This window comes from Bombus terrestris, chromosome 18 (assembly GCF_910591885.1).
Source record: "Bombus terrestris chromosome 18, iyBomTerr1.2, whole genome shotgun sequence".
In the NCBI taxonomy this organism is placed as follows: domain Eukaryota; kingdom Metazoa; phylum Arthropoda; class Insecta; order Hymenoptera; family Apidae; genus Bombus; species Bombus terrestris.
In genome coordinates, this window is record NC_063286.1 from 5189025 (window position 1) to 5214620 (window position 25596).

Below are 25596 nucleotides of genomic sequence, written 5' to 3' on the forward strand. Positions count from 1 at the left end.
GTCACGTTTTAAAAATGTAGTCATTGATTTATTCATTGGAATGCCGCAGTAGGGAACGGATGTGCGGTAAAAAATCGCGAGGCTTGATATTGCGCGCGCGAGCGGAGATTGAGCTTTTTAATCGGACGAGCGTACAACAGCGACGCGATAAAAATTGTAATGTACAATTAACCGCTTTGTTTTAAACAGTCGTGATCTTGTTAACAGGATTTTGCATTTAATATTCACGTAGTTTTGCCATTTCTGGCGCAAATAATTATGGAAGTTCGCTACTTGTGATGCTGGAGGTTCGTTAAATTTTCATAAAAGCTGCAGGGAAGCGTCGGAAGTTTATTGCCTACTTCGAACCGAGGTTTATCGGCGAATAATTCTACGTAGAGATGGAAAAATTGCTGAAAAATAACACCGAAATAGATATAAATGGAACTGCACAATTAAAAAATTACAACCATATGAATGAAATAAATAGAATAAGGTTTATTAAAAATTGATCGTCAATACATTAATAACATGGTACAGGTGATTCGTCAACGTTGCTAAAACCAGTAAAGAAATGCAAAATCAAAATTACTCATTCATGGAACGATATATATTAGGAGAGGTATATATGACGGAGGAAGATGCAGGAATAGTTATCGAATTGGTGAAAACCATGGTACCTGGACGAGGATAGGAATCAACATCAGCAATATGAACTACCATGGCAAGAGGAACTTTCAAGGAAGCTCTAGCATTTACAGTGGCAGGTTCACTACCGAAATTGAGCATAACGATTACAGTTTCGCTTCCTAGAGTACGAGTAATACCCAAAACCTGCTTATCTAATACTGCAACGTTTAAGGAGCCCCTTGCAATTACTGGTCGTTTCTTTATGTTCATTAACTGTTTGAACAGCTGATATGGGGAGTTAGCTGCTTTCTTCTCAGTTGCTAGGTTCAAGGTCTTATAATTGGGATGCACAGGCAACCAGGTTTTCGTACTATTGGAGAATCCAGCGCTGGTGGTATTGTCCCATTGGAACGGTGTTCTTTCTGGATCTCTGGATTTCACGAAGTATCTGCTAGGACCAGCGTTGCAACCAGCTGGATCTACAGTCTCCTTGTACGTGAATGGTCTGTCTACCATTCCGATTTCGTCTCCGTTGTAAATAACCGCTATACCAGGTAGGACCATCGCCATTTGGATAATCATATTAGCTCGTCCAGTGCCGAATCTGGACGCCACGCGATGGTTATCGTGGTTGCCTACGACCCAATTCGGCACGTTGCCACTCGGCACGGATTTCACCCAACTATCTATCAGATTTTTGTAGTCCATCGCGGTAGATTGGTTGTTCAGTGATGTGATGAACATAAAGTTGAAGGGAACATTGGAGCCAGCGCCGTAGTATTTCATGGTACGTTCGTGAGTGGTGTATGCTTCCGTGAGAATTAGCCTAGGATCGGATTTGGTACGGTTGGAGTGGTCGTTCATCAGCTTCCTCCAGCTGCTGAGCGTTCCGTAGACTTCGTTCTGATCTAATGTGTAAATATGGACCAGACTGTCGTAATCATCTTTAGGGATATCGGTTCTGTTTGCGCTCGGTTCATTCCTAAAATTGATATCCTCAAACATGAAATTGATGGCGTCAATGCGGAAACCATCGACCCCGCGATTCATCCAGAATGTGAACACATTCTTTATCTCTTGATCCAAACCTTTGTTGCGATAATTCAAATCTGGTTGACCTATAGCGAACTGATGCAGATAGTATTGCTTGCGGACGTTGTTCCACTCCCAAGCCGAGCCTCCGAAGTTACTCAACCAGTTGTTTGGCGGTTGTCTGGTCCCGTTGACCATCCTGGCGTTGCGCCAGACGTAGTACTCGTCGTACGGCTTGATCCTTTGAATACTCTTCTTGAACCAGGGATGCTCGGGAGAACTATGATTAGGTACGAAGTCCAGGATCACCTTGAGCCCGAGGGACTTGGCCTTGGCTACCAGTCTGTCGAAATCCGCTAGAGTTCCGTAAGTGGGTTCGATGTCGGTAAAGTTGGAGATGTCGTAGCCGAAATCAACTTGTGGACTCTTATAAATCGGTGATAGCCAGAGAGCAGTGGCACCGATGTCCTTAATATGCTCCAGCTTGCTGGTGATACCGTTCAAATCACCGATACCATCTCCGTTGCTGTCTTTGAAACTCCTCGGGTAGATTTGGTACACGATGGCATTCTTGTACCAGTTCACGTCTACTGCCGCGCTTAGCGCGACCAATAAGAAACACGACGTGATCGTTAGTCGAAACATGATGGACTACTGAACCAAAAGGAACACGGACGGCCTTTTATAGTACGCGGCGATATTAATTATCTATTTACCTGTACACTTCGATTATCTGAAATCGCATTTGTTAAATTTTTTTATTCAATCAATCAAAGATAATAACATTTCGAGTAGCTGTCAACGATAACGAGAAGATAGATAGATACTTGACTTTTATCATAGACCCTGTATCAATTTATTTTTTTGCCTTCTGATTTTTCCCGAGGAAGAAACTTTCCAGATCGAGCAAGTTTTTTCAATGAGTGGAGTACATTGCACAGAATGCAGTTCACGATAAGATTCCTCGAAGTGACGAGCTACTCGAAAGGCGATCAACACCTGGAACCGCACGACCTTGCGTGTTCAAGACATTTATGCGTGCCGCTTTCGTTTCTGTCGTGGCCCGACTAATTATACGGCCAGCTAAGCTCTAGCAGATCAGTTTCTTACTTTCTTTTTACCGAGACCAATTTAAGGCCCGAGATCCGCCTTTGCGAATAAATTCGCCATTTTTCTGCGTCACTGTAATCTTCTCCCTTTTTTGTATCTGCAGGGAATCGATTATTAACGACGCGAAAATGCGTGATTCTTGTAAAATTTCCAAGTACCATGATCCTGTTCTAATTGCTATCATTAACTCGATGTTAATTAATTAAATAATCTATATAAATGATAAAAGATTATTATCGATAAACTGGACGATTTTGCCAGATGGAGATACGTTTTCTAAACCGCGATATCGAACCGATACGGGTATTTATCAAAACAGGTAATCGAAATCGCGTTGTTTAGATGAGAAAGAGGAGTAAAATTTATTAGCGAACAACGTTAGTTTCAAATTCAAATAGAGATACTCAACGAGAAGAACGCGTAACGACGAAAGAATGACACAACATTCTATAAAATGTAGCACGTCACAATAGATTGAAAGCTCTATGTGCAAGCTATTTCCATACATCGTATTGGAAACAGAATTTTTATAACCGGCACCCTTGATAACAATTCTTCATAATTGAGAAGAAAAGAAAAGCAACTGAACCAGCCATCGGTATTAATCACAGGGGGATAAAGAGTCGGACGAAAGTCAATCGAGGAATTGACAGGGTTTTATCAATTTTTTTTTCTCTTTTTGAAAGTCAAAGTGTGACGTGACCTAGTTTCCTTTCTGGATCCACGCAATGAATTCGAAACGATTTATCAAAATTTCAAGCTTCGATAACGCTGAAATTTTCAATCGGTTTCTGGTGTGCACGCATGCCATTAACAACGTTGTTTTGTAAAACAAACCGCGCATAAAGATAATCAACCAGAGCGCCTACCGACTGTCAATATTCCTCAAATTTGAATGATATCGCTGTTCAGCTAGGGGAAAAAAGCGAGTCACAGCCTATTTTTTTCACCGATCAATCCGGCTCGCGCGCCACGGATAAAGGAAACGTTTTCCGGATCGGTCCCAAAAATTTTTTCTGACGCGCATTGTTTTGGTGGTACGCGGCCAACGATACATCGCTGAAATAGAAGATGGTCCGCGTCGATTCCGGAACCACGGTCCAGTATCCGATTTTTGTCAGAAAAGTGATCTTTTTCCATCATCAAACATCTATATGTAGATTTCTTGCAGGCAAACGCCAGAGACGAAAGAAAAATGACGAATAGTTGGTACACAAGGAGGCGTACTATACCTGGTAAACAAGAAAGTTTTCTTCTTTTAATTAGAACTTTCGTTTAAGCTTAATTAATGCTCGAGATTACGATGGTTCTCTGTCGTTTAATAACGCGGATAGAACAAATTCTCAATAATAATGGCTGAATGCAATACTTCTGCTCGTTATTTACGCTGGAATATACATGCCCGTAGATTTCGCAACAAGCAAGGGCTATGTAGCGGCACTCGTCGGTAAAATTCATAACGGTTTCCGTCCAGTGAACCCGCTACACAAAAAATCGTGTTTACTGAAAGATGAGTTTATTATAGATCCGATAACCTTAGGCGGTTACCGAAGGTTAATCAAAATCCGTCGTTTTTGTCGTGATCATATGCCCTCGAGTCGACTACCCGGAAAGTCAAAATTCGTAAACAAGGTCGAGAGTACAGCGTCCGTTGGGATTTTTCGAGAACATTTTCAAAATTCAAATCCCAACGCCTTTTGTCAACTCCGACGGATATAAATATAGCGAACAGGGTAGCGAGGCATTCTTTGTTATCGAGTGACACGAGCAGTAGCAGCTAAGCCGATACTTCTTTGCGCCGATCTATTCGTAATCACGAATCAAGACAACAAGTGTATTATACGACTAATGTACACGTAGGGTATATTTTAATAAACTACGTAGTTAAATATACTCTGGTGTTTTCAAAGATAAATCACCTCAACTAACATGGTACTCGTGTAGAAGCGGCACCGCGCCACAGGAACAAAGTTTCGCCATAGCATTAATTCTGCGTGTATTTTTCTTCTTGGCTTATTGCGAACTGCATTCATTCGTTGTTCATACCGGTGCCGGGGGCAATTTCACCGAAACAATGAATTATTCATACTGTAAACATTCGTCCTTCCCTCGTGGTTATCAATCTCTTCAGTACCATGTTTCACTCTTTTCGGACCGTGTTTTAATCGCGGCTGTTTCATTATTTACCATAGAAATAACTATACCAAACTTTCTAGCCATTTTTCCATCCCTGCAATTAATCCTGTAGGACAAAATAATTGCGGTAAGTAGTATTCTCTGTGAAAGCTTTATAATCACCTATTAAACTGAAGCTTTAACTAGAATCATCCGTTAATTTATCCGCAGCGAGGCTCGTACGCGTTAATTTTTATTTAATATTCGTAATTCACGATGTCTCTTACGATCAAAGCTTCGAGAATTTAAGTTAGAAATAAATTATAACTAAGCCTATGCTAGAATTGATACATGTTTCTCAACGAATCCTTATGTTTGATAAAAACATCTCAAATTACTTGGTTCGATCGGAGCTTTAATCTCCGATCGAATTTACGAACTTAGAAGGTAAACGTATTAAAGAATCAGATCACAAAATGAAGTTCGAACATGGAAAATAATTATGGGAAAGAGTTAAGTCTGGGTTTCGAGTTAATTTCCATAGATTTGCTGCACGCAGGGCGAGATGGTGTTTTTCACGATGTGCGATCGCTTCGAAAGGGCAATGCGAGACGAAGGATTAGCGCTGCTCTGTTATAACGAGGCCACGTTATGTCAGCCACCCTTGCTGCGAAGGGATAGTCAAACAACTCCCTTGCAGTTTACGGCCGTAATTAACTTCCTAGGTTATTAGCCCTCGTTCGCGGTTGTAGCTCGCTACTCCATAGGACTTTGTCTCCCAACTCTTTTAAGGGATAATCCTTTCCTTATCCTTCCTGCATCCACCCTTTGCAACTCGACTTTCATTCGACGCAGACCAGCATTTTTCAATGAACATACGCACCAAGATTCGTCCATTGTTATCTCAAAAATCATATAAGCAAAAGCTAATAATCAATTCTATATTATATTCATTAAAAAAAAAAAACAAGAAGGTATATACGTCATATAATCGATCAATATAAATATAAAGGATATATTGAAATCAAAATATGATTTTCAAGTAATATTTATCTGTCATATCGCATTTATTTATATTTATCTTTTCGTAAGGTTTTTAAAACGATAACTAATTTATTTTCACAAGCTTATTCGCATAGATGACATAAATAATTGTAAAATTTTTAAGTAAACGTTAAAAAATACTCGAAACACCATCGCGTTGCTTTATTTTTCCATTCATGGAGTTGATCAGAGTATGGCTTCTGAGCGGGTCATTTGGTAAATCATATAAATGAAAATTAATAACCAACGCTATATCGTTAAAAAAAAAAAACAGAGAGATAATAGATATAAATCTAACATGTATATTAAAATAGATTTCTTTTTCCAAAAGCTGTACATGTATTTTTCAAATGATATTTTATTTCCTTGGTTCGTGGAATGCGTAAAACTCATTGTACTTTCCGATAGGCATTGAACAAATTGCCGGGAACGAAAGAGAATAGCTGGAACTCGGGCACACGGGAAAGCGTCGTTACACACGTAATGCTTAACAGTCGCGCATTCGGGACTGCAAATTAATTAGCCCGCGCATGCATTACTATCGAAAGCACAACACGCGACCAGGCAATGCGATTCTAATTAAATTTTTAGTACGCAACAGTCCATCCGGTAAATCAACATAGTTGGAATACCATGAAGTTAAACGAAAGCACGTTCTTCGAATAATTATCGCAACACACGCGAGTACGCAATATGTCATCTATGCCCTGTGAAAATGGAAAAATTTAATTTCTCGTTCGTGATCATTGCCCCGTTATGTTTAGTAACAAACATTGAAATTGGACGGTGCGAAGTAATTGCCATTCGTTACTTGCATTAGAATAATAGGGACAACGAATTATTTCAATAAATATACATTATATCCTTCGGCGATCGTCGCCTAGAATTTGTCATTTATTGCTGCAACACACGGGTCCGAAACATCACCCTTACATTACGAATTACATTTCGTTGAAACCAGAGCTTTTTACGTACATGCTGCTACGCATCGGCCCTGATAAAGCAACGGGGTTAAATGAAAGAGAAAAAAGTTATTCGCGTAAGGGAATTACATTTCGTTGAAACCAGAGAGGTCAGCTCCGTGTCTATATCTTGTGAGGGACAGTTGGTAGTCGTTGTTCTGAGATATTTCGTTGGGCCGGTTCTAAGTGAGTCTGAAGCAATGTCTGGCAGCTGATTACACCGGGTCTTGGAGTCAGACAAGCCGTGAGTCGGGGTTGCAGCAGAATCTCATGCGAGGAAAATGAGATGGTCGGTTACGCTGAAGGGTTTTCGTTAGCTGTGAAGAATTCGCCCCCATCACTCCTGCTCGGACAGCGGAGGAGGACGAACGTGTCTAGACGGTCGTCCTCTCCAGGTATAAGTGAATAGCGAAAAAGTGCTTCAAAGTAATAGTGCTGCAAAGTGATAGTGAGGAGGAAATAAAATAACAATGCAGATACCAACTATAAACATAGCAACAAAAGGTGAAACATTTTATATAAAAACCAAACAAATTAACATTGAGACAGAAGAAACAAAGGAGCATCTGGGACAGGAAGATAGCAATTCAGAACATGAAAGATACTACCAGGACGAAAGCTGGAAGCCAGCGAAGACTAGCAAAAAACGCAAAACAACCACAGACATAAGTGCCATAGGAAACCCAGTTACAGAAAAGCAGCGATGGCTGCAAGAATTACCACTAAGTAACTCCTTCAACTCACTAACGGAAGAAATGGACGCTGACCCCGTAAATAAAACCACTATCCAAACAAATCATATTACAAAACCACCACCAATCTTTGTTGAGGCCCAAATAATAGACCCGCTCATCGATCTACTAAATAATCTAGATGAGAAAAACAACTACACAATAAAGCAAACAAAATAGGATCAAGTAAAAATACAAACAAACACACCAGAAACATTTAGGAAAGTCATAAAAGCATTAAAAGAAAAAAATGCTATCTACCACACGTATCAGCTTAAAACTGAAAGGAGCTATAAAATTGTCATAAGAGGATTGCATCCTAAAACCAACATACATAAACTAAGCGATGAGTTAGCTAAAATTGGACATCAAACAAGAACAATAAACAATATAACAAGATTCGACACAAAGCAACCACTGCCACTATTCTTAATTGAACTTGAACCCAGAAGCAATAACAAGGAAATATATGATATCAAACAAATACTAAACACAATAGTAACAGTTGAACCACCACGACACAAAAAAGATATACCTCAATGCATGCGGTGTCAACAACACGGACACACTAAAAACTATTGCAACAGAAGCCCAGCTTGCGTCAAGTGCGCAAAAAATCACTTAACTGTACACTGCCCATATTCTGGAAAAATAGAAAATGTTAAATGCATCAATTGTAACGGAAACCACCCAGCCAGCTATAAAGGATGTGAAGTAAGAAAACAACTACAACGTAAACTATTCCCGCCCCTACGAAGCAGGACAAGCACTAACACACAAGCCCATCAGCACAGCACAAAACCTGAAATATTACCAAATACAGAGCAAGCAATAAACACCAAACCTATCAGCACCAACACCATTGGTGGTCTAAGCTATGCTCAAGTAACCAGCCAACCAACACATACACACAACCAATACCACAGCAATAGTAACAATGACACTGCAGAAATCAAAGAACTGCTCAAATAATCCATAAAGAACACCGAAATGCTAACCAGAATGATAAGCGAACAAAACGCAGTACTCAAACAGCAAACCCAACAAATCACAGTCATGCTACAACTAATTACAAACGTGCTAAGCAAAAAATAAAAACGGACACTCTGAAAATAGCAGCCTGGAACTCAGACGGCCTACAACAACGGGCCCTCGAAACTAAAACATTCATATACAATAATAATATAGACATACTACTTGTCTCAGAAACACACTTCACTACAAAAAGCTATTTGAAAATACCATACTACACCATATATGATACCAAACACCCCTCAGGAAAAGCTCACGGAGGGACAGCAGTGATAGTCAGAAACGATATCAAACATTATCTACACAGCCAATGTTACGCCACGAGGCTTAACACAGGCTGTATTTTCTAACCGTCACTCGCGGCCCTATAATGTCTCAGTCAGATCGTCTTATCTGACCGCCGGATCACATACAATGTGTCGACAAGCGCATAGCTGTCGCCAAGCAGCGAATTCTCGAAACGTCGAATTTGGTCCGTTACGTTTTCAGAAAATCTAGTAAATGCGTATATGGCGGCAATTTCTTGTCCGGTAGGGTATGTTGCCATTCGCGAACAACGGCTGAGGGTAACTTCGACGTGACAAGCTTTATGAGAATGGCGTTTGACGTGACTGGGTCCCCGAGTCTTTCTAACGCTTGGAGATGTACTTTGACTGTCTCGATAAGATCGTCTATAGCTTCGGGTGTTTCTTTAGTTATTTTGGGATAGTCGAAAAGCAAATCCCAGTGACGCATGCAGATCTGACGGTGGCAGTCGAATTTTTCCCTAAGAGCGTCCATGGCGATTGCGTAATTTGCGTCGGTGATGGGTAATGACTGTATGCTTCGCGCGGCCCAGCCAGTCAGGGCTGTTCGGAGATGATGAAATTTCTGAACCGGTGCTAAATTTTCATTTCTATCTATCGCTGATGAGAAGGCATCGTGAAACGACTGCCAATCTTCGAGGGCGCCATCAAATGTAGGTATGCGAACCTCCGGTAGTTTGAGCGACGCGGACTCGCGGCCGACGGCTGATTCGCCGCTTGTCGACTGTGACGGCGTACTTCGTCGTGTATTGATTAATTGTTTGGCTACTCGGCGTTGCAGCCTTTCGTATTCTTCCGCTAGCTCACTGCCGCCCGCGATCTCTCCCTCGTCTAAAGTTACGATCTGGTGTTGTAATGCACGGATTTCCTTCTCGAAGGTTTCTAGACGTTCTTTAATTTGAAGCAAGTCGATCTCGTCCGGACAGCCTGATTGTTCGATGTCTTCCAGTTTTTTTGCGAGGCGTGTAAACTGGGCGCTACAGTAGCCCCGGCGACGACGCAAGTTGGCGAGCTCGTCTCCGGTTGCCATTATTTTTTATGTAATTGATAGTGAAATCGTTTGGACTTACTTCTGTTGGCGATTGTCCACCTTGCGGTAGGAGGATGTGTGGTTGCGTTTCAACCACCGAATTATACCTCTTCAAATGTGCCGACCCTTAACGTTACTGACCTCGCTGGGGTGGTAACGCTTCCGCTGCTGGTTGTGTTGGATTCACGTGGCACTGTATTGTAGTGGGTGTCACTGGCGTGCACTCTTCACTTGACACTGAATCCGGCTCGAAGGACCATGTAAAATTCGAGCTATTGCGGGGAGACGCGGTCGTTAGAATACGCGTCAACGAGAGTCGTAAATTCCCGTTACGATTAGAATAATCGACACCACGAATAGTTCGATCCCCGTATTTCGGTTAGGATAATCGGGGTGGTTGATGCGGTATAACACTGAGAGTCACAGAATTATAATAATGTATATTTCCAACAATTAGTCTACACGATTGAAAAGATATCAACAATTAACAACCTTATCGCACGCAGATAATATAGATGTATACAATATAGAGCAAGGCTCTTACAATTGAGCTTAGTCTCTTGGTGGACGTAGCACGATATGATACTTAATAGAATAAGCGAATGTTTGGCTCAATGTGTAACATTCGACGCGTCACAAGGAACTGATCGACTTTGGATGATTTCTTTGTCTCATCTTTAAGACGACCCCCACTATACTTAGGTCACGCCACCGTTCGCGCCTATGATCACGTATGTCTGTTCTTGCGTGGAAAACGTAACGGACCAAATTCGACGTTTCGAGAACTCGCTGCTTGGCGACAGCTATGCGCTTGTCACGACCGGCATACTTCAAATCCGATGGACCGATGATGGAGATAGAAATGTGGCGGCCTTGGCGATAATGTATATCGCCGAAGTGCCTAATGAGTCATCTGTATCCTAACGGTCCTTCCACCGAATGTCCTAGAAGTGTGACAACGGTCACGTACGCCTACAGGGTAGTGGGGATATTGAGGGATGACAAACAAAGAAGAAACAGATGTTACCGAGAGTCAAATTGTAAGAGCTTCAGTCTTGGAAAGTCACGGCTGGAGCTCAGAACAAAATCGCAGTCAGTGTAAATTCAGAAATAAATTCTCTTGTTTTTTTTGTTATTTTAATTTTTTCTTTTCGTTCGAGCCTCCTGCTTTTTATTTTACGTGACACGCTCGTCGACACATTGTATGTGATCCGGCGGTCAGATAAGACGATCTGACTGAGACATTGTAGGGCCGCGAGTGACGGTTAGAAAATACAGCCTGTGTTAAGCCTCGTGGCGTAACAGCCAAGTTAATAAAGAATATTTACAAGCAACCACTGTTACAGTTCAAACTAGCAGCAACTACTTCCAGTTGTCAGCAGTATATGTGCCTCCGCGACACAAAATAACAACACAAATGTGGGAAGAATACTTCCAGGACCTAGGGGACAAGTACATCGCAGCGGGAGACTACAACTCAGAGCACACGCTTTGGTGGTCAAGAAACATTACACCTCGAGGTAGAACACTGGAAAAATACATTAGAAATAATAACCTCAATATATTATCCACAGGAACACCGACACATTGGCCGACTGACCTGAACAAAAAACCAGATCTTCTGGACTTTGCAGTTACAAGGGGACTAAACACAAATAAACTAAAAATAACACCCAACCTCGAGCTCAGCTCCGATCATACACCCATAATAATTGAATACAGAAACAAACCAATTCACTATGGCAAACCAGAAACACTATGCAATAAAACCACCAAATGGCAAACTTTCAAAGAAATAATAGAAAGCAAAAGAAACTGCAACATCCCGTTAAAAACTCCTGAACACGTAGAACAGGCAGTAGCAACATTGACAGCAACTATTCAGGAAGCAGTAAGGACAACCACTACTCCTGAACCAACCAGCAGACAAACAATAACAATCCCGCAAGAAATACTCGACAAAATCAAAGAAAAAAGAAAAGCAAAAGCAAAATGGCAAAAATACAGAACCCAAGAAAACAAAAAACACTTAAACAAACTTGCAAAGGAAATAAAATACAAAATAAAGGAGCACAACGATAACGAATTCGCAAAGTTCATAGGGACACTCTCCACACACGAGAACACCAACTATTCACTATGGAAAGCCACGAAAAAAATAAGGAAGCCAATAATACCCGTCCCGGCAATCAGAAAAGCAGATAACACATGGGCAAGAAGCAACGAAGAACAAGCTGAAGAATTCTCCAAACACCTCTGCAACACATTCACACCACACATTATCATCAACAGCAACCTCAAAAGTCATACGGAGGAGGATCCACAAACCACTGCTACCACAGCCGACAAGGAATACACCATACCTGAAACATCGGCACAAGAAATTAGAAACATAATTGATAAAACAAAAAACAACAAAGCGCCAGGAATCGACCTTATCAATGGTAAAATCTTGAAAAACCTTCCGCCAAAAGCAATAAGACTAATGACAATAATATTCAATGCAATTCTAAGAATTCAGTACTTCCCCAAACCATGGAAATTAGCACAGATCAAAATGTTACATAAACCAGGCAAAGACCCGCACCAAACTGCATCTTATAGACCAATATCACTGCTCCCAGTATTTTCCAAAATACTGGAAAAGATAATATACGACCGCATAAAACCAATAATAGAGACAAAAAAACTAATACCGGATCACCAATTTGGTTTCAGAAACAAACACTCCACGATAGAGCAAATGCACAGGCTTATAAACGAAATAATAGTAGCACTAGAAAACAAGGAATACTGCACAGCCCTCTTTATAGACATAGAGAAAGCATTCGATAAAATTAACCATGAAAGTCTACTACAAACAATTAGGAAACAATTCCCGGAGCAAATACACCACCTAATAAAATCCTACCTAAGCTGCAGAACCTTCGTAATAAAAATCAAGGACACACATTCTCAAGTTAAAGACATCAAGGCCGGGGTACCACAAGGAAGCGTCCTAGGCCCAATACTATACACATTATACACGGCGAACATACCAACAACTACCAACAGCACAGTATTGACATTCGCGGACGACACAGCAATACTAGTCAGGCATACTAACCCAGAAACGGCAGTCAAAATACTACAAGAACACATCGTCAAAATAGAAAATTGGCTACAAGAAAAACAAATAAAAGCAAACCCCAATAAATGCAACCATATTACATTCACGCTACGGAAAAAGACACCACCAAACATCCTATTGAACGGCACACATATAACGCAAACAAAGCATGTCAAATACCTAGGGCTCCACTTAGATCAAAAACTCAGCTGGAAACTACACATCAAATCAATAGTAGAAAAAATACAGAAAACAAGAAGACAAATGCATTGGCTAACAAGCCGAAAATCCAAACTAAGCACAGAAAACAAGTTAAAAATATATAAAACGATCATAAAACCAATCTGGACGTACGGAATACCACTATGGGGGACGGCAGCAATGAGCCATATAAACAAAATACAGGTAATACAGGCTAAAATCCTCAGGACAATAGTAAACGGACCTTGGTACGTCAGAAACGAAGATATACGAAGGGACCTGGGAATGCCAACGGTCAAGGAAGAAATCAACAGATACTCCGAGAAATACAAATTAAGAATAGCAACACACATAAACCGGCTAGCTGCGGAAACATACAAAATCACAAATATGGACAGAAGACTAAAAAGGAAGCACCCAGCAGACCTTATAAAGGACATAACCTAAGAAACACGAGGATGGTACCCCGCTGGGGGTAGCCACCAACATGCTAATTTAACCGTTAAAAAATTCCACCAAATGTCCAAATTGGACAAATTGTGAATTTTAATAAATAAATAAAAAAAAAAAAAAAAAACTTTGTCCCTTTCTCTTCTCTCTTGCCGCACTTTCACTGGAGCACTGTTTCGCACGTCCGTTTAGGTCGCCTGCCCAGGCGGAACTGATATTTGCTTCTGGACTTGTGTATTTCATCTTTGATTGTAGGTATCTTGAAGTCACGGTGGATTGTCTCGTTGGTAACGTACCAGGGTGCATTTAATAGGGATCTTAGCGTTTTCGATTGGAAGCGTTGGAGTATTTCAATGTTGGAGTTACTTGCTGTTCCCCATAGTTGGATTCCGTAGGTCCAGGCAGGTTTTATTACGGCCTTGTAGAGGGTTATTTTGTTCTGTATGTTTAGTTTGGAGCGTCGGCCCGTGAGCCAATAGAATTTTCTTAGTTTTTCCTTTAGTTGCGTTGTTTTTTCTGGGATATGTTTTTTCCAAGTTAGCCTCCTGACCAGGGTCATGCCCAGGTGTCTTACGGAGTCCTTGCATGGGATTATTGTGTTGTTAATGGTGACCTGGGGGCAGGTTTGTTTTCGCAGCGTGAAGGTTACATGAGAGGATTTTTTTTCGTTTATTTTAAAGCCCCATTTTTGGAACCACTTTTCCATGTAGTCGAGACTTCGCTGGAGAGTGGATGAGGCAATTGCCGGGTCTGCGTGGGTAGCTAATAGTGCTGTGTCGTCGGCAAATGTTGCTATTGTTACCTCGTTTGATATGGGTAAGTCGGCAGTGTAGATGGAGAACAGTAGGGGTCCGAGGACACTACCTTGTGATATGCCGGATTCTATTGGTAATGTTGCGGAAGTGGCGTCTAGGCATTTAACTATGAATTGTCTGTTGGTTAGGTAGGATTTTAAGATGGAGTAGTATGGGTGGGGTAGCATTTTTTTAAGCTTGTAGAGTAGCCCTTCATGCCATACTTCATCGAATGCCTGTTGGGTGTCTAGGAATACCGCTGAGCAGTATTTTTTCTTTTCAAGGGTTTGGCTGATCATGTGGGTTATGCGGTGGATTTGCTCTACTGTTGAATGTTGTTTTCGGAAGCCGAATTAGTGATCTGGGAGTGTTTTCAATTCTTCTAGGAGTGAAAGGAGGCGATTCGTGAGCATCCTCTCGAATAGTTTAGACAGGGTAGGTAAAAGACTAATTGGGCGGTAGAAGCTGGTTTCATATATTGGTTTACCGGGTTTAGGGATGAGGGTGATCAGTGAGATTTTCCACGCCTTAGGAAAGTGTTCAAGGCGGAGGATAGCGTTAAAGATTGATGCGATAAGTGCAAGCCCTTTTATGGGAAGTTCCTTGATTGCTTTATTTCCTATTAGGTCGTGACCTGCTGCTTTCTTGGGGTTTAGGCGACTGATTGCTTCTATGATCTCTGCAGAAGTGAAGGGTTGAATAGGAGGGGACATTTGGAAGGGAGTGTGCAGGTATTCGGTGACATCCGCTGCGGCTATGGAGGAATGGGGTTGGAATACTTCAGTCAAGTGTTTGGCAAATAGGTTGGCTTTTTCTATAGGGCTACGCGCCCATCCACCCTGCGGGCGGCGGATTGGAGGTATTATTTGTGGGGAGCGCGTGAGTTTCCTGGAGGCCTTCCATAGAGAGTAGTTAGAGTCGGTTGTGGGGGACAAGCTGGCGAGATATTTGTGAAAATGGCCATTATTGTAGTTTTTTATGGTTTTTAGCAATCGAGTGTCTGGGAGGGTAGTATACTGCTGAGGTGGTGATTGTACCATGGCGGTCTTCTATTGCTACGCTTGTGGCTTGAAGGTAGTCTTTCTGGAATGATGGAAGCTCGTAGTGCTTAATGCTGGATTTGATGATGATTCCGGTTCCGCCGTGTGCCTTTCCACTGGGGTGTTGGGTGTGGTAGAAGTTGTATTTTGTAGGAGTTGTATTTTGTAGAAGTGTATAGCTGTGTATTTTGAGGTAGTTTTTGTCGGTGAAGTGGGTTTCGGATATGAGCAATACATCGATTTGCTGTTGTTTTAAGAATAGTTCTAGTTCAAATTTGTGCTGAGCTAGACCGTTGGCGTTCCACAGAGCTATTCGCATTGGTTTTATTTTGCTCCTGTGCGTATGAATTTATCCATGAAGAGTGTAAGTAGTGACAGCAAGTTTTTAATTTGCTCAGTTTGCTTCTCGATAAGTTTTTCGAGTCTGGTGAAGTTGTCTGTGTTTTGTGGGGTGGGAGCACTATTTTCTGTGTGTTCACTGTGGGTTTTCGAGTTGTTTACGTTTCCTTGTGTTGCCTGCGCATAGTATATTGATGGTGTGGTGAGTTTTTTGGGTCTAGGTTCTTGTATGGTTATCTCCTTGGGTCTCAGTTTTGGATACTTAATATTATGTAGCGTTTTATAGGCTGAGCATCCTTTGTAGATCGCAGGATGCTCTCCTGGACAGTGGATGCAATTCGCTGGGGTTTCAGGGGATTTAGTGCATTGATCAGTGGGGTGACTACCTGCACATTTTACGCACCGGAAGTTATGATTGCAGTATTTCTGCGTGTGGCCGTACCTTTGGCACCTTTTGCATTGTACTATTTCTTTCTTTACAAGAGGTGGCTCGAACTTAACTCTGGAGTTCATCAGCCGGTTGACGTTGTAGATTTCTTTGTTATTTCCTTTTTGTTTTAAATCTACGAAAAATAGCGATAGGGGATTTTTTGTGACTCTATGTCTAATGTTGCTGATGTTGGTTACCTCGTGGCCAAGTGTTTGAAGTTCGAACTTTAGTTCGTCTAGGTCGACTGAGTGGTGGATATTGCGTAGCACCACACGATAAAGGTATAAATATTCTAAAAAAAAAAAAAAAAAACTGTGCAATATCCATGATACGAATTCTGGTTAGAAATAATTCCACGAGTTTCGACAATTACTAACGATAATTTCCTAATTGCATACGAAGTTGTGAAACTCGATTTAATCGTAAAATAAAAAATAAAATAATCATAAAGAATAAAATAATCGGAAATCTTGTCTTGCATAAACTCATAGTCTAATCACATCCTGATCAAAAAGGGTAAGTGTTCAAGGACTTCTACGTCGAGATCTCAATTCTTTGCGAGGATAAAAATATCGCTTACGCGATTGTGACTCTTGTGGCAAACTTGGAACATGGAATAAGAGGGTAGCGTGTACATTTTGTTTACTTTTAAAGTAGCCCTGCCGGAAGTAGCGTCGACAGAACTTTTTATCGGTAAGATCCTGACGCGATCAATGTCGCGTTCAAGTGAAACTTCAACGAGAACTCAGAGAAGAAGGAACAAATTTCAAGGGCTGAAATAAGAGGAAGTTCACACGAGTCGAAAATCCCATTGAATTGAAACTTGGAGGGATGCAAAGCACGATTTACCTTGATAAAAATTATTCTATTTTCGTGATGAATGAATTCTTCGTTATCGCAACAGGGCTAAAGCTCTCGCAATTCAAAGTTCCAACTTAAAGGTACTTTTAATTGAAAAAATTCTCGTTAGTGATTCGCTCCCACCTAGCTTTTTACCACTTGCATAAATAACGCTTTAGAGTCGCGCGACCCTCATGCTCGAAATACGTGCAATCCCACCGACAGAAGCCGACACACGATCATTAAGAATTCTACCGGTGTAAGTGGAGATTAGCGCGTGGCCAAGTCGTGCGTTATTTAATATGCAAACAAGAAAAATGTAACTATAAAGAAAAGAAGTTTATTGAGCCGAGCCACGCGCTGTATTTATATCTGCGCATAATTCAAATTCACCCTTCTCGTTTCAGAATTACGCGTGCCGGTTGACGCATATCCTCTGCAACTTAGAAATTGAAAAGTTTTATTGTACTTCACGAGCCATTGGCTGATCAAGTTGAAGAGTAATGTTCAGTAATTTAACTCGATCGAGAAAAGGGAACGGTAACGGAATATTAACTGCTGTATCGCTCACCGATCGAGTGGGCGATACGTTATCGACGGCCAAGTTGTACCATTAAAAAATTGCGAATAATTCATGGCCAAGCTATCGAGTCGACCAGCTGCAAACATCAAAAGCTGAGAATGAAACGAGCGTTGTTCTCTGGCAGTCGACTATTTTCTGCTGCTATTTTCATCGCGTCCAATCTCCGTAATTATCCTGCCGGCGATCCATCGATCGATCGATCCCATCGACATCAATTGTTACCGTTAAACCTGTACGCGCGTGTATCGTTGGACGCTGGCTGATCCACTTGACGAGTAGAGACTAGGACAAGTCCTCCTTCTAAGCACCAAACATACAGGTGTACGAATAGAAGATAATTATAAACGTGTTCCAGAAACCATTGCTTTTTACAATAAAACAAAGTATGGTGTTGACCAAATGGCACGCAAATATAGTATGAAAGCAGGGAGTTTCCGATGGCCCCTTCAAGTCTTTTTCAATATTTTGCATTTGGTAGCGATAAACGCGTGGATACTATATAAAGAGTGTACCAGATCTAAAATATCCAGAGAGGAATTCATTTTTTGTTTAGCCGAGGAATTAACTGGAGAAAACAAGGACAACATTTGCCAAAGATCAGACGCTTCATTTCTGTCACCTTCAACGTCAGAAGTGCGAAAAAGTTGCCAAGTGGATTATTGCAAAAAAAAAAAAATAGAAGTAATAATTATTGTTTATATTGCAAAAAGATCGTATGCGGAAAATGCACAAACAACATTCAGTATATTTGCAAAAAAATGTGCTCAATAGATATGATTACCCTGTACCGTTAACGTTACTGTTATTTTTTTTAGTGATAATTTAAAAAAGAAGACTTTTTATTTATTAATAATTTATTTAAACGTGAAGCCTAATATTGTTAAGACTTTAAGACTCAATTTGAATAAATCGATTTTTTAATGAAAAATGCGTATTTTCGTTTACCCGTCTATTTGACGGGTCCCGTAGAGGTAGGTATACTACATACAGATTTCAAAAATTAGAAAGCCTAGGAAAAAATAATTTTGTGCATAAATTCTTTAGATGAAATGATTAATTTACGATGCAAAATGGTTAAAATTAATGCTATGGTTTTTGAGATATTTCATATTGAAATTCGAAATCCGTCAAATTGGTGGGTCCCGTAAACCTAGTGTTAATATTATTGTTATTTTTTTAGTGATAATTTAAAAAAAAGACTTTTTATTTATTAATAATTTATTTAAACGTGAAGCCTAATATTGTTCCTTTCAGATTTAATTTGAATAAATCGATATTTTAAAGAAAAATTCGTATTTTCGTTTACCCGTCAATTTGACGGATCCCGTAGAGATAGGTATATACGAAACGCCCGTAAACCTAGTGTTAATATACACTGACTATTACAATTTTATCACTCGTCTCTTTAATAACCCAACACGTCTAATAAACCACCTCACAACTATAATACACTAAACGCTTCTTTTCAGATGTTAGTATTACAATGAGAAAAGTGTGCGAAAGTGGAATTATCACGCACATTTCCTGCGATTTTTCCGTAATTTAAGCGCTATGTACGTAATCGTGGCTCGGTGGAAATCGAACGAAACACAAGTGTTTGAGGTATGTGGACCAGAGAATGAGAGTATCGAGGTTGGAACTTGCTCGTATTCCCAGTGGCGGTTGAAAACGGCACGCGAAATTGAAACTACGTGGGTGCACGTATTACTGCATTTGAAACTATGCCGTGTTCGTGAAAGATATTTTCGTAATAACAAGACGACAATTGCAGTTAGTATCTCGATTCGTACACTGGAGGCTGGCTAAGCGTCGCCATTTGCTACAGGTTGCCGGTAGCGTTCCAACGATGATAGCGTCTAATTAGAACACTAACTCGCGAATTCCTTTATTAGAATCGCTGTCTAACGACGCAAGCGTGGCAAACGATTGTACGATTTGTAGCAGCACTCGTCGGTAAAATTCATAACGGTTTCCGTCCAGTGAACCCGCTACGCAAAAAATCGTGTTTACTGAAAGATGAGTTTATTATAGATCCGACAACCTTAGGCGGTTAACGAAGGTTAATCAAAATCCGTCGTTTTTGTCGTGATCATATGCCCTCGCGTCGACTACCCGAAAAGTCAAAATTCGTAAACAAGGTCGAGAGTTCAGCGTCCGTTGGGATTTTTCGAGAACATCATCAAAATTCAAATCCCAACGCCTTTTGTCAACTCCGACGCATATAAATATAGCGAACAGGGTAGCGAGGCATTCTTTGTTATCGAGTGACACGAGCAGTAGCAGCTAAGCCGATACTTCTTTACGCCGATCTATTCGTAATCACGAATCAAGACAACAAGTGTATTATACGACTAGTGTACACGTAGGGTATATTTTAATAAACTACATAGTTAAATATACTCTTGTGTTTTTAAACCTAAATCGCTACCATACACCTCAGATTTTATCGAAAACCGACGAGAAACGCGCATTGCATAGAAGGCAAACGATTTCGAATAATCTACATTACTTCTGATAATTTTCGTCTATATTCGTAACGAAATCAACTCCTAGCATTTGTCTCTTATTTTAGAGGCGAAGTGAGACAAATGAAAGAGCTAAATGCGAAAGACCGAGAGGAAGAGATTAAATTAGAGTCGAACGAGGAAGCAAAAGTAAAGGCTTTGATTTCGAGTCGACAGGAAGAAAATATAATTGCTAACGATCCACTTTTGGCTGGCTGTTAACAAACGTTTCTCGGTATGCGCTGCTTCGCAATCAACAGCTTGGAGTAGCGTAGAACAGTTCAAATCGAGCACGCCTCGTTAACCATTTTCGGTTTTCGCTTTCTACCCGAATGAACCGAGCATCGAGCATCTTCCGAGGACGATGCCAACGACCTAACCGGAGCCAGAATCGGTAGCCGACGTAATTGCCCTTGCTTCGAACTGCTTTGTTCTCTCTAATCGACATTAACATTGCCTTGATGTTCGTCAATCTAACGGATAGACGGTAAATTCCGTTTGACGCACCTACTGTTGGAATGCGAGCCCCCAACAGTTTGGAATCCGGCCATTTTACGCTACAATAGTAATTGTAAGCTCGATCGTGACATCAGACGGACGTCATAGCTCACCGGATCACGATCCTGACAGCTTACGTTCAACGATGCTTCCGATAAATTTACTAATCGGATAACGAAATTAATTAAGATTCGATCGAAGACTATCTACGAGAGAAAGTTCTGGTAATTCCATGATTAAACTTTATTGATTTGTAACTTGAAATGGAATTATCTGTTATGCTAGATTAGATGGAAAGTTTTCTTGTTTTTGTTCTTCGAAAGAAAAGAAATTGATCTTTCTCGATACTTCTGTGCATAGTGACAAATGCGTCATGATAATTTTCTGTTCTTGGCCAGACAAAAGGTTACATTTTTACAGACGCTTTTAACGTGATTTATCGATTGATACTATCAGTACATTCAAGCAATCGTTTAATCATTTTTATAGCCATTTTTTTTATATTGACCACCGTTTATTGTAAATCCTCGACTAAGATAGTAAATGTACAAACAAAACATCTCGTCAGATTTTTGCAGTTAAGCTAATTGATAAAAATATTTGTTATTCTATAGCAAGCTTGTGATTAATAGTTATACTATAACAGATAAAGCTTAATCTAACGTAAATAAGATTAATCTCTACAATGTAAGATAACTCGTGAGTCGCCGCATCTTTTTTCTTTTTTATTAGATATCGCGTAACAAAGTTAAGATTCAAGGAAAGAGCCACTCATTCGAGTGATAACATTTTTTCGTTCCAAGGAAATCCACAAGCGAAAGATTCGAGCCTTGAAACGCTTGAGCGAAATGGTAGATTAACTGGCAAACGTACGTACGAGTGGAAGGTTTGCAGGAAAACGGAAGATCGGTTTTTGAGAACGTTCAGCTGCGACGAGTTTCGTTCGACTACGGTAAAAACCTTTTTTGTAAGATAGAAGGAAAAGGGGAGAGAAGCTTTCACGGAGTTGCTAGGCGAGCTTGTCGAGCAGCAGAAGTGCGTGAACAGCGTAGACCTGGATTCAAGTGGTGTCGAGGCAGTGCGTTTTAATTATGACCAGCCTGCTTTTCTAACCTTCGTCAAGCACGTCGTGCTATTAGACCCGAGATTATCCCTACTAATTATCTTAATTACGCGTACCTGCAAACGGCACAGCTAAGCTAAAACCGGCGACCGCGTATAATTTGGCAATTTTGAGTTGAATAAAAGCCACAATACGAGATAAACACGTAATTTTTTCCCTTCCCATGTACACCCCTCTGTGTACACCCCTCTGTGACGCTTATAGAAGGTCAGGTAACCGTCAAACGTTATGAGCAGAATACTTACTAGAATCCTTATGAATTATTATGGTAACTGAAATTTTATATGAATTAAGAAAGCGAGAAGTTGTATGAACTTCGATAAGCGAAGGGTGCATAGATTCAATGGTGTGATACAAATTTTTATCATCAATGAGATTTTATTATCTCTTGCTCGTGTCTTGTATTTCAAATCCATTGCTACTTGTAGCACTTAGCATGGCTGTATCTTTTATGATGGGAAAATGAAAGTTTTCGAAAGGAACCATACGTTTTAATTTATATGTCGGAGATGTAGGGACATCAGGCCTTTCTTTAGGAAGTTCCCCAATACTTGGGCTCGAGGTGACATAACTGGTCGCCGAACGTAGCCACGGTCACGGGATGAACGAAATGTCTTACAGAGGAGATGCCGATATTGAGGGACACGCTGTATAAACAATCGAATCTCGATCAGGAGCAACGTTGGTTTACGCGGGACTGCCTAGTTACGGCGCTTGGGAATTTGTTGATATTCCCGATCGATATGTATTTGACATATGTGACTGTATCTGTCTTTTATTTTGCAATCTCCTTGGAGAGTTTTCTGTCATCGACTTGGAGTCAGTCTGAAAGTAACCCAGCGTCTGAGTTAACGTGTCTGCGCGCTACAAAATGTATTCCATTGTACAAAGAGTCTCCCGTTGACCGTGGATTCGTTACAGAACCCAAGAATATTGTCAAAAGCATTCGTTATACTTATTGTTTGTTATACAAGTTAACCGTTAAACTAATTATTTACTAAACTTTGTAAGGAAATATTAATTTATGTAAATACAACCTTTATTAAACATCACGATGGCAAATTCTAACGAAGAATCATCGCGCGCCCGAAATCCTAACGATAACCCGACATATATGATATTTCACTAGCCATAAGTCAAGTAAAACGACAAGAGCCTAAAGTTTCAACGTTGAGTTACAAGCCACTAAGCTCGTAGTAGATAAGATTTTACTTCGATATTACTTTTCCTGCGTTATAACGGCGCTGCAATGCAAAAAGTTTCTTAATTACGCGTTTCTCGGACCCCGTTGTGATCTATTAACGGCTAAAAGATATAGTATTTTAAAGCGGTGTATATTGCCATCCCGCTGACCATTTTCACGTTAAATACACACTGTCGATGTCGATTTTAATAGGACATTAGCTAAAATGGATTAAATTTATCGCGTTGAATATGCTGCGCGCATGGCTTCATATTCCACTTTCGTTATTCTCGTGTCATTTATTGCGATATAAAAATATTGGAAAAAATTTGAGAATTTCGTATTTCAATTTTTTTGTTGTCGGTTTCATATCGTAGTATCGCGAAAAAAGGATAGGATTAGGATAATTTAGATTTGTAAAATTCTCCTAATACTATTTATTAAGATAAATAAAAATAACAGAGATTAATTGGACAGAGAACGATAAATGTTCAGCTTGAACTAAAACACAAAAGTCTTATTCCACTCAAATCACTCTCGCAACTCTATAACTCCAACAACTCGATCTCTCTACAACGCTAGCAACTCTACAACTCTACAACTCTAGTCTTCGGCTTCTGCACACGCACGCTCTCGCTTCTCAACTCACACTGCACTCCTTTTGCATTCGTTCTCTCCGGCTTCTCAACTAACACTGCCCTTAGCGTCTCTTTGTCTTTTCTCGTCCCATCGAACACGTGTCCCGAAACACCGTGGCCAGGATCACGCAGGCTCTTTTCACGAAACTATCCCAGTTCCGCCTGGGCAGGCGACCTAAACGGACGTGCGAAACAGTGCTCCAGTGAAAGTGCGGCAAGAGAGAAGAGAAAGGGACAAAGTTAACGCCAAAAATAGACAAAACGTGGAATCATGCAGATTCCACCAATAAAAATAATTAACTCCGGTGAAACATTTTTCATAAATAAAGCTACAGACTCTACATATGTAGAGAAAAATGATGATATTATGGAAACAACACAATCCGACGGGGAGCAAAACATGTCAATACACCAGGAAGAAAACTGGACGGTGGCAACCTCCAGCAAAAAACGGAAGGTAACCCCGCTCGCAAGCGCGAGGAATATTGATACGTATGAAAAAAAACAATGGCTACAAGATATCAAGCTACACAACCCATTCAGCGCACTGCCAGAAGAGGCAGCAACGGACCCAACTGAAAGTCCGACAAACCGTACTCCCAAACCACCACCGATATACATAGACGCGAAAATAATTGACCCCCTCATCGAACTACTAAACAACATCGCAGGGAAAGACAACTATATCATCAAACAGATAAAAATAGACTAGGTGAAAGTGCAAACCAACACCCCAGAAATATTCAGAAAAATTACAAGATCACTAAAGGAAAAAAACGCAGCATATCACACTTTTCAACTCAAAACCGACAAAAGCTACAAAGCAGTAATCAGGGGACTACACCCAAAAACAAATACCGGAAAAATAAGTGAAGAACTGGCAAAAATCGGACACCAGGTAAGGTCAATTAATAACATCAACAAATACGATACCAAACAACCGTTACCGCTATTCCTAGTTGAACTAGAACCTAAAAACAACAACAAACAAATATACGATATAGAAAAATTACTAAACACAATAGTAAAAGTGGAGCCACCCAGACATAAAAAGGAAATCCCACAATGCATGCGGTGTCAACAATACGGACACACTAAAAACTACTGCAACAGAAGCCCAGCCTGCGTCAAGTGCGCAAAAAATCACTTAACTGCACACTGCCCATATTCAGGAAAAATAGAAAAAGTTAAATGCTCCAACTGTAACGGTAACCACCCAGCCAGCTATAAAGGCTGTGAAGTAAGAAAACAACTACAACGAAAACTGTTCCCGCCCCTACGAAGCAGGACAAGCACTAACACACAAGCCCATCATGACAGCACAAAACCTGAAATATTACCAAATACAGAGCAAGCAATAAATACCAAACCTATCAGCACCAACACCATTGGTGGTCTAAGCTATGCTCAAGTAACCAGCCAACCAACACACACACATAACCAATACCACAGCAATAGTAACAACGACACTGCAGAAATCAAAGAACTGCTCAAACAATCCATAAAGAACACCGAAATGCTAACCAGAATGATAAGCGAACAAAATGCAGTACTCAAACAGCAAACCCAACAAATCACAGTCATGCTACAACTAATTACAAACGTGCTAAGCAAAAAATAAAAACGGACACTCTAAAAATAGCAGCCTGGAACTCAAACGGCCTACAACAACGGGCCCTCGAAACTAAAACATTCATATACAATAATAATATAGACATACTACTTGTCTCAGAAACACACTTCACTACAAAAAGCTATTTGAAAATACCATACTACACCATATATGATACCAAACACCCCTCAGGAAAAGCTCACGGAGGGACAGCAGTGATAGTCAGAAACGATATCAAACATTATCTACACAGCCAAGTTAACAAAGAATATTTACAAGCAA

The 25596-nt window shown here is 40.5% G+C and overlaps 1 protein-coding gene across 1 annotated transcript; it reads right to left on the reverse strand.

Moving 5' to 3' along the window:
* Window positions 1-453: 453 nt before the first annotated feature.
* On the reverse strand, window positions 454-2309 carry LOC100646687 (maltase A1). Its single transcript, XM_003402177.4, has one exon. The coding sequence runs from the start codon at window positions 2284-2286 to the stop codon at window positions 568-570; it is 1719 nt and encodes a 572-aa protein (XP_003402225.2). The 5' UTR covers window positions 2287-2309; the 3' UTR covers window positions 454-567.
* Between the last annotated feature and the right edge of the window lie 23287 nt (window positions 2310-25596).